Raw genomic sequence first — 14,322 nt, 5'->3', positions numbered from 1 at the left:
ATTGCAACTGAGTTGACTGACGACGAAAATAGGTATTCTACCATAATGTGTGATTCTTCACCGTGTTATGAAGAATCCTAACCATGATAGGCTAATTAATTATCTCATTTGATTAATAACAATTGACAGATCAAAATGGAAATGTTAGTTCGATATCTCGACAGGAGAGAGTCCAGTAGGTAAGTTTTTGAACTGTACCAATATTGACAATGTCAATATTTGCCACTGTTAAACTAAATAAAATGTTGTGCTCAGATACATTTGATTACAGTACACTTATTCGGGATACGAAGAAAATATAGCCCACACATGTTTCATGTAACTTTAGCCTGTTGTTCGTATTAAAACCAAACATCTGTTTTAAAGTTAATTTTAATAATATTGACAGGCAACCAAGTAAACCCTTCAAACAATCCATAAACTAAAGAGTTAGAAATAAAATAAAAGCATTTGTCGGTCAAAACACACTGAATGTAGCTATATCCTGTCAACACCAGTGCAAATGCGAGCGTGTTGAGCCAAGTTAGAAGTTAGAAACTAATGAAAAACATTTCTTACGGAATACAATTTCCTCACGCAAAGCCTTATTTCTCTATTAATGTCCGGTTTGGATCTAAATACTTGTCAGTAAAGAGTTTTGTTTTTTTCTGTATTGATTAATTCTTTATACTAACGACCATGAAATCTCGTTTTTTTATGAGCACAAGTTGAACTTTCAGCTATATTCAAGTTCACAAGTGCCTTTGATTTGTGCTTTGTTTGCGGTTTCAGTTCCATAACCCAAAGTGTCATTAAAGAGGAGGTGCTGAGGGATGACCTGAAATACTATTTTATGAGCCCCTGTGAAAAGTACAGGGCCCGAGGACAGGTCCCATGGAAACTGGGGGTGCAGATACTCAAAATTGTCATGATCACCACACAGGTAGTGTACATAATGACAATACAATTATGTCTTGAGTATCTTCAAGACAAATAATGAACTGGCATACTGTAACTTGTGTTCTATCGACGATATGTTCTACCCAAATTAGTTGACAAATAATGTTTTTTTGTATTTGTTTATGACCAATAGCTGATTCTGTTTGGCCTCAACAACCAGCTGGTGGTTTCCTATAAGGAGGAAAATGTAATGGCATTTAAGAACCTGTTTCTAAAAGGCTACAGTGGTGTGGATGAGGATGACTATAGTGTGGCTGTTTACACCCAACAAGATGTCTACGACAGGCTCTTTTATGTACTGGATCAGGCAAGTCTCCCTTCTTCTTTATATCTCGCCTTGCTTTCTTGATCAGTCAAAGGCATTCTGAAGTCATTCTAGAGCAATTACTTCATTCTAGAGCAATGATGTCACGGTGGTACTATTTCATTTCATTGTTGAGTTTGACTGTACTGCACTGACTGATATTGATCTAGCTGCACTGCAGTTGAAAAACAAAATAAAGCATGTAAATCTATTTGTATTTAAAAACTTACAACAATATACAACTAAACATACAAAGCTTGTTTGCAGAAGTTCTTTTTGCACAAGACTGACTGTCAATAAAATTGAACAAAATAGGCTGAACGTGAATTCTAGAAACTGGGTTTTTATGGAGGCTGTATCCATGCAGTACGACCACCTGGGTCACCTTTCTGTGGGGCCTATCAGCTATGCTGAGGATAATGGGAAGCCGGTGCCACTGATCATGTGTAAGGAGTACTACAAGAGAGGGAGTGTCAAGCCTTCTGACGAGGCCTACGACATAGAGGCCCAGTTGGAAACAGGTTCTGTCACCTTTGTGGTCGTCATGGTCAATTTTGAGCTATTGTTTGGCATTGTCCTTTATTAGAAATTGTAAAAGTAGTAAACAAGTGAATTGGTACATAGATAATCGAGTAGAGCAAACAACGTACTTACATTATGTTAAGTGAAAGGGACTGTATTAAATGATGTAGTATATTAAGCAGTTTTTACATTTGTATTTGTCTTTCCTAAAGTTTGATTAAACCCTTTTAGTTTGTATGTCAAAAGATCCAGCCTATGTGCATGGATGGAGAACTGAAAATTCTTCATTTTTTGATCTGGAATTTTATAGGTTTGTAACCCTTAAAAAATATTAAGACATTTTAATGAAAAGTATTTATTTGGCCTTGAAGTTGGTAATTTGTCATTCTATTCTATTCAGGCTAGTAGACATCAAGATAACTTTCCAACTAAAAGGAATCAACCTCCAAACAGTGCGCTCGCATGAGTTACCTGACTGTTACACATTCTTTGTCACTGTAAGGGTCCCTGTTTAGTGTAAACATCTTCCATGCCACGTACATAGGATAACGATTAATTATATCTGAATAAAACTTTATTCCACTCACTTTATAGATTACATTTGACAATCAGTGTCACAGTGGAAAGGTGAAAATCTTCCTCGAGATCGATGCACTGAGTAGCCCATGCAAAAATTGGAAGATATCTGGGACTGGTAAATCCTTGTTTTTCCACTGTAAACAAAGGACACTGCAGACTGTTAACTGTTAACATTATTATGTCCCACATCACATATCTTGTTAGTAGATTAGACTTCTGGTAACTGGGGTGTGTTTATCTGTTTCTGCCCAGAAGAGACTTCTGTAATTTGGATGGGTTTATCTGTTTCAGCCCAGAAGAACACACACTATCTACTGTTTTTTGATGGTTTTGTCATCCTGGTGTGTTTGACCTCAGCAGTGCTGTGCACTCGCTCCATCGTTTTGGCAGTTCGGTTACTTCAGGTGCGTCTTTGTATACTTCAATTTGTCTTTCTCTCTATGAGTGTTTGAATCACAACAAATGACACAAATATTGTCTGCTTTTCAACAGTGTTTCCTTGCATCTATTGAATAATTTTTATGTCACTTTTATTCATGCTTTATACTCTAGCTTCGCAGTTTTATGCTAACTTAATCAAACTGATGATGCATGCAGTGGTAGTTAAGACTTGACCTAACTTGGCTTGTTAATTCACTGCCCTTTTGCTGTTTTGCTCCTCGTTTATAGCGATTTTCAAGATTCTTCCATGACAATTATAAACGCAACGTGTGCAAATCAGACAAAAAGGAGTTCTTAAATGGTTGGTATGTTTTGGTTATCGTCAGTGACACCCTGACCATAGTAGGATCCATATTGAAGATGGAAATACAAGCAAAGGTACATTCTCAGCCTTAAAGTTCATGTTTATTCATTTGAATTAATATTCACAAACCTTTTGACAACCGCTTGAAAAGTGAATTGTAAAATGTTTCTCATTATACTGTAACCCAATAATGGTTAATAACAAAAAAACTTGAATGAAGAAGATAAGAAATCAAATTGTCTGTTGCCTAGACACCTAGAGTCAATGTCCGTGGACTTTGGAGTAACATGGCTGAATGTAGACATTGTAAAAACCCAGAGCTATTTACTTTAACCCAAGTGTGACTTTGTAGTCAAGCTTTTATAACCCCCGCACTAAGCTTATACTTTAAGCTGACATATGGAGAATAGAAGTCCCGTCTTTGTACACTGTATTGTTTGTGGGGCTGTGATACTATCAGTTGCTGTATTTATACAGTCTGTTGTGAATGTGTCTGACTCTCTCCTCTCATCTATCTTTTTATATATCTCTTATTTAGAGTCTGACCAGCTATGATGTGTGCAGTATCTTCTTGGGAACGTCTACATTATTGGTGTGGGTGGGGGTCATCAGATACCTTGGATACTTTCAGAAATACAATGTATGTTTGTATAGAGACTGGATAGTATGAATACTCCCCTTATTTAATCAGCTGTCATACGGTGTCACATACGATTCTACACACACAAACTGTCAGTCCCAAGTTCTGGAAAGAATACCACAACACACACACAATAACCGTCCCTTTTTTCCCTTCCAGTCTGTTAGATTTTTGCACTCTGTTTGTGTGCCCCAGGTTCTCATCCTGACCATGAAAGCTGCCTTCCCCAAGGTTCTACGCTTCTGCTGCTGTGCTGGAATGATCTATCTTGGCTATACTTTCTGTGGCTGGATAGTACTTGGGCCCTACCATGAAAAGGTACAAATCCTTGTATGATAATATTACAGTCAGTACTATATAGTCTAGTGCAGTATTTATTAGTATAGTAAAGTGTCATGTAGATTGATGATAATTAAAATGCCAGCAATTAGTTAGATTTAAATTTATTTAGATAGATTTCAAATGTTGATATGTTTTGTAACCACAAGGCAGCAGTGTTTATTCATTTTTAAGAGGTTTATGTTCTAGTTCTAGTTAAAGCAACCTGCTATGCCCAACAGAATAAATAATAGCAACAAGTGTTTAGCCATAATTGTCATGTAAGATAAATTAATTACGGAAGTAAAGTTTAACTGAATATACATGTAACTCGTTTTTCTGACGTGGGCCAATGCCAACAAACAACTGAAAGTAGACATCTACAAAAGCAAAAATCCAGTTTGTTGAATAAGGTGCAGAATATTTCAAAAGTATATAGAAAAAATGTTTCGTGTACAAAGACACTCACGTTTATGAACCATAAATGCATTGCAAACGTGGACACAATCAAAATGCAAACACATTCATCACACATTTTACAGCAATGTGCTCTTGTTAGATTGAAATCAGTAAAGCCAATATTATATATGACACCTGTGAATAGCAGAGTGGCATATCCCATTGGAGTCTGTCACCGCAGTGTAAATAAAGTGGGTTCAGTTCAGTGTCTATCAGACAACTGAAAGTGAAGACGTGGTCATGGGCGTCCCTTCAATGTCAGCAATTCCAGTTTGTGTGTTTACTGTGGAAGGTAAACAGCGGATGTGAGAAGGCTGCCAGGCCACACGTCCTCCTGTCCTCTTACCCAGAATCCATATGGTCTGAGTGGGCTGTGTTTAGATCCTATCTTGTTCTCTGTTTGCGGAGTTTGCTCCTCTGTATGTTTTCTACCATGTCTCATGACTGCTTTCTTTCTTTTCTCTGTCTCTATCGTTCACGGATCTTTGATCTTCCATTGGTCTCTTTCTGTCCCATCTTTCTTTGTCTTTGGTCTGTCTTTCTTCCTTTTGTGTCTTTCTATTATCTGTATTTTTCATGGCCAACAGGGACCAATTCCCCCCCCCCTGTTTTCTGTGTTTTAATATCTCTCTTTCACCCTCCCCCTTTTTATTCCTCATCATATCCCTCTTTCAGTTTGAGGGCCTAAGTCGTGTGGCAGAGTGCCTGTTCTCCCTGGTGAACGGAGACGACATGTTCACCACCTTCGCCCAGCTAAAGGACAGGAACACGCTGGTGTGGGTCTTTAGCCGTGTCTACCTCTACTCGTTCATCTCCCTCTTCATCTATATGGTGCTGTCACTCTTCATTGCTATCATCACAGATGCATACGAGACCATCAAGGTATTGACGCCAGAACCAAGATTATGCTCAAATCCATTATGATCCCAAGGCCTTGTAAAACATACAATTCCAGAGACAGAATTCTGACAGAAAACTGATGAGCCCTTATTAGAGATCAAATAACTGAGCACAATTCTCCTCAAATGTAACTAATAAGGGGTTCATTAATGACAACATTCTCTACAGAGCCACACTTATGAATGGCCTTTTGTTTTTTCAAACAGAACTACCAGAAGAATGGCTTTCCCTTAACTGACCTTCAGAAGTTCCTGAAAGAAGACAAAGACTTTCCTCCTGGTGAGGACACAGAGACCGACTCACAGATGAGATACTCATCTCCCTGCTGCTGTAGACGGTAAAGTGTTACTGTACTTCCATCATGTTAAGGTATTGGTCTGTAGACATGACAGGCTATAAAGAATGCTCTTAATTTAGGTAGATGTGCTGCACAAATATTATTCAGTCGTATCTTTTTCTGCTCACAACATCACATCTCAGTCCTTTCTGCAAGTTTGTATGTGCAACAATGAGAAACTTTGTTTTGTTTCATTGCCATGGCCAAATTTACGAGTTCTTTAGATACATGTCTTTTGTACCCATTCCATTTCCAAGCCAATCTCTGTCATCAGTGGCGATGCAGAGTTTCCTTTTCTGTGCCGAGGTTAAGCCTGGCCCTCTGTGGTTTCAGCAATGAAATTAGTGGTGGGAAAAATGCAGACACACCCAGCGATGTGCTGATTACAGAGAGACTGGCTCAGGCTGGGAAGAGGCTTCTCCCTATGGCCGCCACAGATAAACAACTCGGGGTTGGCGTTGAGACTGAGTCAAATCAACCAGTTTTCTTTTGCATAGTCCCATCTCTCCCCTGAATGTTTTGGGTCCACTTGAGTTCGAGCCCATGGCCCCTTTTTTTTTTACAAAACACTTATCCAATGCCATGACTGTCCTGCGGGGATGCAAAGGTTTAATCACATGTTTGGATTTTTCTATTTACTGATTTGAATCAGTGAGATAAATCTATAATGGCACATTTTATAATGCTTAGATTAAATCTCCATGATTGGTGGTTGACTTGATGTGCTCAGGTTTCCTTATGAGAAATTATAAGATTTTTTAGAAAGCAGTTGTGAGGGTTCTTTTATTATGCTCCTTTTTTGTTCGTCCTCTTTCTTTTGGTTTTGTTTTGCTTCAAGTTCAGTTTTTTCACTGTCTAGTATTAAGTTTCTATGTTCCGTGTTGTTCTGGCTGTCATTTCGTTGTATTGATTTCATCAGTCGATCTACGTTCATACCCTCACCTATAGTCACGAACTGTGGGTAGTGACCGAAAGAACGAGATCGCAAATACAAGCGGACGAAATTAGTTTTCTCCGCAGGGTGTCCGGGCTCTCCCTTAGAGATAGGGTGAGAAGCTCGGTCATCCGGGAGGGGCTCAGAGTAGAACCGCTGCTCCTCCGCGTCGAGAGGGGCCAGTTGAGGTGGCTTGGGCATCTGATAAGGATGCCTCCTGGATGCCTCCCTGGTAAGGTGTTCTGGGCACGTCCCACTGGGAAGAGGCCCCGGGGAAGACCCAGGACACGCTGGAGGGACTATGTCTCTCGGCTGGCCTGGGAACGCCTCGGGGTCCCTCAGGAAGAGTTGGTGGAAGTGGCCGGGAAGAGGGAAGTCTGGGCCTCCCTGCTTAGGTTGCTGCCCCCGCGACCCGACTCCCGGAAAAGCGGCAGATGATGGATGGATGGATGATTTCACTAGTTAGCGTTCCTAAATCAGGCCTTTCGTTTGTTTCATTGTGAAGTATTGTTTGTGTTAGCGCCTTACTGAGCATAAATACTTTGAATTGATTTATATAGTGTTATAGACCATTGCACTGTTTCTTTGACCTCGTATTGTGCCTAGCCCATTGGATTATTTCTGCCTTGTGGATTACCGACCTGTACGATTTTGCCTTGTCCTTTTTGTGGAATAAAACACAGGACCTTTTACGCTGCGTCTGGGTCCTCTTCCCTTTCTGGGATCTACCTGGGATTGTGACAGTAGTATTATACCACATCCTTTTTCATCACACTAATGACATTTTATTTCGTAAATCCAGTCTTTTTCATCATATTCTCCCATTGCTTTTTTCAACTGTTCCAAAGCCCTTTAAATGTTTCAACAGACCAGTGAGGTTGGTTTGAAATTTGCAAGTTTGCAAGTCAAATGTGGTCAACTTAGTGCTACAGCAACACAAGCTGATATAGATGGCAAATCTGATCAAATAGTATATACATGTTTAGTTCTTTACTTGTACATTCTTGACTCTATTGACTTCCTTTGGTCTGTGAACCATCAGCATTATCCAACGCTTGTTATCTTATTAGTTGTCCCTCCTCCACTCTAATACTACAAAGACTGTCAATTTCAATGTGTCTCTGACAATCCAGGTGTGAACCATTATCCGTTATTAACCATTATCAAGGGTCTGAGGTATCAAACCATCATTAAACCATTGCGTTACGGATAGTCGCTTTGTGGTACAGTAGGATCTGTAAGAATCTCTGGAGCAGTTGTTTTCCTATAACATTTTCCAGTTAAATATGGAGGGGCAAGAGCTGAGTGATCCATCGCTAAATTGAACCTCAGTAGCAGGGCTTGATGTTGGTTTGATGCAAGTTTGATAATGGTTGGGTAAGTTATCTGAGATCTGTTTTTGTCTATTCTGATGCACTTTACTGCATTAGTAATTCAACCCTCACCTTGAGGTTCCTTTGTTTGCACACTTGTTTCTTTGCAAATTGCAGGCATCATTTTGGTGGTGGTATCAAATGAAGGACATTCCCCTGAGTGGGTTGTGCCTTCCTGCTCCATTCTCAAGTTTACATTTTTAATTTGATCACATTCTCATTGGCTTCAAAAAGCACTCTAGCAAACTTCCTAACCACATTAACTAAATCAATACATTCAGAGCATTCTCTCATTTGAGTTATTTCACTCTTTAAACAAATATTTGCACTATAGGCCTTATGTAACGAAATCCAAGTGTACCAACAGTGTTGTGTTGCTTAAGCAATATGGAGGCACAAGATGGTAGTAAACTTAAGTTAGTTACCTCCAACTCCACATTCATAACTGCAATACTATGGCTATAGGCAACATATTAACTGTAAAAAGTGTAAAAAGTCAGTAATAGTATGAACTTAGTTAGCTACAGGATATCGTCATACTCTTTGATAAAGTGAGTTATTAGATAGATAGCATGATAGAGAATGAACTCATGAGGAAAAAAAGTGCATTTAGGTCAGTTAACTAGTCTTTAATTTGCCATTACTGTATAAACCTAATGAAAAAACATGAACCATTGGTTCACTTTCAGTTTAGATCAAAGGATTTTTTTTTTTTTTACTTTCACTTTATCAGTGTATCCAATTGAGGATCTCTTTTGCAAGGAAGCCCTGCATACTCACTGTAAATAAGCTACTTGCAGTGCTTTACAAGATCATGCCTAGTTCCTCCCAGGAAGCTTGTTGAAAATAAACAGTGTTGAAGAAAAGGAGAAGAACTTTCCTGAAAAAGTGTATTGTAATGTTAGAATAGTTTGGTTTAGTTTCAGTTAACCTTAACCGTAACCATAGGTATCATGTCATGGAATCCCTAAAAGACAAGCGGGAAAAAAAAGCTCCCTCACAAAAGGTTTTGCGTTCCGTTGAAAATGTTTTCTCTTATCATTCTGAAAAGATTTAACCATTTACGTAAGCCTGTTGACAAATTCAGATAGACTCTAATGACTCAGACAGTGGTTGACAACCATAGCCTACTAGCAGAGCAACGTACTGTAGATAGCTACCATGGTTTTGGTAACAATGCATTTGCTATCTGTCATAACCGGTAGGCCTATATTGACAAATTTGGTTTGACAAATCTGGTCTATTTTTCATAATCATGAGTGAGTTACAATTTCCTTATGTTCAAGTTAAAAATAAAGTTAGATGAGCTTTCCCATTAAGCAAAACATTTAGCAAACTAGCAGCCTTATCCCCTTTGGTTGGTAGCGAGCAAACTCCGCAAACAAAAATCTCTTTAAATAAATAGCAATCTTGCAGATACTCAGGTCTGAATGAAACTAGCCCTTTGAGTTTACACAATATACATTATATTTCGCTATATGAAATTGCTATTAGATATATGTGTGGTTGTTTTATTTCAGAGTTCCAAGAGATGATGACATCACACTTATCAGCTGACAGCAAGCTCCCCTGACACTCCAGAAAATGCTGGGAGAAGAGGATTCAGAGAACAAGGAACAGGATCCTCTGCTAGTGACGAAAATACCCTGAAAAACATTGTTAAGCACATTATTTACATATAGGCCAATCTGCTGACTCTTTGCTAATATTTGCTGTATTTCTATCTTGAGTATTTCCAGGCTGACACCAGCAATGCATGGCTATTGATATTCATTCTAATCCACCTATGCAATGTTTCTGAAGTACAAAGGAAACGTAAAATGTGGAAAATATGTGTTGCTGGTTTAGACTTACACTGAATCTTTAATACACTGAATGGACCCCTTTATCTACAGATGTGTTATTGTTTGTATCTATGAATCAATACTCAACATTCAGTCTTGTTGTCATTGTTAATAGTAAACTGTGCGTGTTGAATACACATTTTATTCGTACAATGAGTCAATTACACAGTGCCAGTATTGTTATATAATTTTATTGATTTATAATGTACACAATGCCGTGTTCAACACGTGTATCCTCCTTAGCCAGGATGTAGAAACAGGCAGGGAGCATGAGATAAGACAACGAGGGGACTTGGATAATATGCTACTGAGTGCTTAATTGGAGTGATTTCGTTATTTGGAGTGATTTCGAGTGGTCATGTTAAGCAAAATATCTGTGCTAAAGTTAATTTGAGATCAGTGAAGTTATTCTCCAGTAAAATTTTTACTAAAAGCATAGTTCCAGTATTCCAGAGTCCAAGTTCAAGTCTTTTATTGTCAGATGCACAGAACAACACAAGGCCAGTCTGGGCACTGACATTCTTGGGACAAGACAACGCAAAGCAACCTGGTATAACATAACATATAAGTATTTAGTTTAACATAGATGACATCTATGATACGCTAAAATATAATCAGCCTCCTAAATATACAAAATAATATACAAAATACAGTACAGCATGCTAAACCTCTAATACACATAATAACCTATAAACCTATACTAACGTAGAGACAAGTGCTTGTCCTTAATGCAAGGTGGCAATGGTGCTTTACTGTTGCATAATCTATTTGTGTGGGATGTCAGGACAGGCTTTGTGGGGAGATAACCTTAGGGATATATCAGTAAAGATATAAGAAAATCCTTATTACACTTTACATTTAAAAATGTGTATTAATTTAGGCTTTAGCAGATACTTTTATCCAAATACAAATAGTGCAGATACAAAGTACAGCTGAAAAATCTCAGAAGTGCAGTTCTAACAGCAAAAAATCAGAATCAGAAAGGGTTTTAATCGCCATGAAAGTTTGCACAGACAAGGAATTTAAGGTAGGAATTGGCAGGAAGGTGCATACATTCAACATATAGGAGTAAATCTTAAATAAGTGGTGTACGTTTAAACAAGTCTCACTATACTATCCAAAAGGTGCAAAGTCTAATTAACTAATAGTAACTAATACTAAGGGAACAGGTATGTAAAATAAATATAGAGTATAAAATAGCTATAATGTACAATATAAAAATACAAAAAGGGTGCTTCGTGCCCCTCTGCCCTCTGGCAAGAGGTTCCGCAGCATTCGGGCCAGAACAGCCAGATTCTGCAACAGCTTCTTTCCACAAACTATCAGACTTCTGAATTCTAAATAACCCCTAATCACTACATCTCAATGCGTTACAGTGAGCTTCATGTGGATTGGTCTTATATGCCGCTGTTTGCAAGGGATTTTTGTATTTGTATTTATATGCTGTCTTTTTAATATGTGCAATACCCATATTTATTATGTTCAATATTTATATTTTATTTGGTATCTATCTGCCTTTATTTTTATTCATTCCGCACAGGAGTACTGTTTGTTTTTTTATTTTTTTATTTTTAGTTATAGCACTACTAGGTAGCCAGGTCCTAACCAGACTCTCGTACACTTCATTTGTACAGAGTCTGGGATTGCTCCATTGACAACCATTAACTTCCTTGAAGGCAGGTACTCTGTTGAAGTTTAAAGCCACTCTGGATCTGCCATAACCATTAGACTCCTTCACCACAACACCATTAACTTTTGGATATTCGGCAGCGTTGCCACAACGGAATTAGCCTGGCTCTGCCCTCCTACGTACTTCCGCTCAATTTTGATTTTGCTTCTGTACTAGGTCTGGCCATGAGGTCAGTAAGTCAGATGTCTCCGGTTAATTTTCTACCGGCCAATCAGCGAACAGAGGGAGTGGCTGTCGTGCGCTAGCTTGTGTTGTAGTTCCGTAATGGCGGCGGAGAAAGATGCGAGCGAAGCCATTCGGTCCGTTGTGGCAACGCTGCCGAATATCCATAAGCTAAAGCCAGAGCAAGAACAAGTTTTGCTGAGTTTTGTTAGTGGCCATGATGGAGTCAGATGGCTGAGCGGTAAGGGAATCGGGCTAGTAATCCGAAGGTTGCCAGTTCGATTCCCAGTCATGCCAACTGACGTTGTGTCCTTGGGCAAGGCACTTCACCCTACTTGCCTCGGGGGAATGTCCCTGTACTTACTGTAAGTCGCTCTGGATAAGAGCGTCTGCTAAATGACTAAATGTAAATGTAAATTATGTTGTGGCCCTCCTCCCCACGGGGTTCGGGAACAGTTTGATTTTCCAGCTACGGCAGCTAGCTCTGTTACAGTAGTGGTGAAGGAATTGGTTAAGGCGAACGCTAGCGATTGGTTATGGCAGATTAGAGTGGCTCTGGGCAGATCCAATTGTTTTAAACTTCAACAGAGTACCCACCTACAAGGAAGTCAACGCTTGTCAATGGAGCAAGGCCAGACTCTCTGTACAAATTAAATGTACGAGTGTCTGGTTAGGACCAGGCTACAACGGAATTCGGCAGCGTTGCCACAACCGACCGAATAGCTTCGCTTGCATCTTTCTTCGCAGCCATTACTGAACTACAACTCAAACTAGTGCATGACATCAACGTCATCGTTCTCAGCCACTCCCTCTGTTCGCTGATTGGACCTACAATTTTTTTTCTTCTGAAAACCGACTAATACACCGAAATCCCAGACCTAGTACAGAAGCAAATTGAAAATTGAGCGGAAGTACGTAGGAGGGCAGAGCCAGGCTAAATGCTCTAGGCTCCGAAAAAAAAATCGAAAGGATTTGTTTTCATCATTCACTTTTGTGTGACTGCTAGGTTTAGCAGTAAGACGTAAATGATAGATCGTTCTTTGATTACAGGTTACATCAATCTTTGAGGTTAGTGACGTTTATGACTGTGAATAGCTAGTTAGCCACCGTTAGCTTCAGTTATTTTTCCACAAAAACTTATGTCGAATGGAACGTTCGCGCAAATACAAAAAACGCAAACGGGACCAAGACTAACATTTTGTCCGTGTAGTGTAAAAATTAAAAGGTGGGAAAATAATAATATAAATAATAAATAAATAATATATATGACTTCTATATATGACTTCTCCTTCTTTGAGAAGAAAGTTGTTGACATTAGTAGCCAGTTCCCTGAACCTATCTTTCCTACTCACTCACCCTCTGTGACTGATCCAACTAAATGTCTAAACTCTTTCCTTACCCTGTCTGAGGCAGAGATCTCTGACCTCATCCTCTCTCATCACCCCACCTCGTGTCCCCTTGACCCAGTCCTCTCTCCTCTCTTCCAATCCATTTCTCACTCTATCATAACTTTTCTTCTCCATGTCTTTAACTCTTCTCTTACTTCTGGCACCTTCCCCTTTGCCTTCAAACAGACTCCTCTACTCAAAAAACCCTCCCTTAACCCTGCCGTCCGCCAGAAATACAGACCAGTATCACTGCTACCTGTATTTTCAAAAACAATTGAACGTGCTGTATCTAACCAATTGTCAAACTTTCTCTCTCAGAACAACCTAGTAGACCCCAACCCATCAGGCTTCAAGACTGGCCACTCCACAGAAACTGCCTTCCTGTCAGTCACCACTGCCCCCCAGTCTGCCAGAGCTGCTTCAAGGTCATCTGTCATCATTCTGCTGGACCTATTTGCAGCATTTGATACGGTCAACCATCAGATCCTGCTCGCTAGACTTTCTGAGATGGGAATCTCTGGCACTGGACTTCAGTGGATCACATCCTACCAGGTCTCCTGGGGAGACAAAGTGTCAGCCCCCAACTAGCTCTCCAATGGTGTCCCACAAGGCTCTGTCCTTGGACCCCTCCTCTTCTTCCTGTACACCACCTCACTTGGACCGATCACCACCTCCCATGGCTTCTCCTACCACTGCTACGCTGACGATACGCAGCTGTACCCGTCGTTGCTGGTACTGACCTTCCGAGCAGTGAACGGCACTGCACCTACCTATCCAGTCTCTCCTCCAGCGTTACACCCCCTTCTGCCAACTACGGTCTTCTTCTGATAACCGTCTGGTGGCCCCACCTCTCAAGAGCGCCCGGTCCCAACCCAAGCTCTTCTCCTGTCTGGCCCCCAAATGGTGGAATAATATCCCCACCTCCATCAGAGATAATGACTGTCTCCCCACCTTCAAGAAAAGGCTAAAGACGCACTTGTTCCGGGAGTACAACGGTACTTAAGAAAGATTTGTTGGATCCGATGTTAGTTTATTTCCTCCAGAAACACAATGACACTTACTGAGGAACTTGTTGCACTTGTTGGTTAGTTTTAACTTGTTGGTTAGTTGTAACTGAGTTAACTACTTGTACTCGCTGTAAATTATATTATCGTTGCTTGCTTTCCTACAGGTACACTCTTGCACTTT

The 14,322-nt window shown here is 39.8% G+C and overlaps 1 protein-coding gene across 1 annotated transcript; it reads left to right on the top strand.

Annotated features, from left to right (window-relative positions):
• The first annotated feature begins 116 nt into the window (after positions 1-116).
• On the top strand, positions 117-10,031 carry mcoln2 (mucolipin TRP cation channel 2). The gene is made up of 14 exons (XM_067229703.1): positions 117-179; positions 772-922; positions 1,073-1,246; positions 1,611-1,764; positions 1,997-2,075; positions 2,166-2,262; positions 2,360-2,459; positions 2,636-2,748; positions 3,014-3,163; positions 3,628-3,729; positions 3,925-4,047; positions 5,182-5,388; positions 5,613-5,743; positions 9,571-10,031. Exons 1-14 carry the CDS (start codon positions 136-138, stop codon positions 9,605-9,607), a joined length of 1,662 nt encoding a protein of 553 aa, XP_067085804.1. The 5' UTR covers positions 117-135; the 3' UTR covers positions 9,608-10,031.
• Positions 10,032-14,322: the final 4,291 nt, after the last annotated feature.

Source organism: Osmerus mordax, chromosome 26 (assembly GCF_038355195.1).
Source record: "Osmerus mordax isolate fOsmMor3 chromosome 26, fOsmMor3.pri, whole genome shotgun sequence".
Classification (NCBI taxonomy): domain Eukaryota; kingdom Metazoa; phylum Chordata; class Actinopteri; order Osmeriformes; family Osmeridae; genus Osmerus; species Osmerus mordax.
The sequence above is the reverse complement of the archived record's forward strand: the minus strand, read 5'-3'. Positions and strand labels throughout refer to the sequence as shown.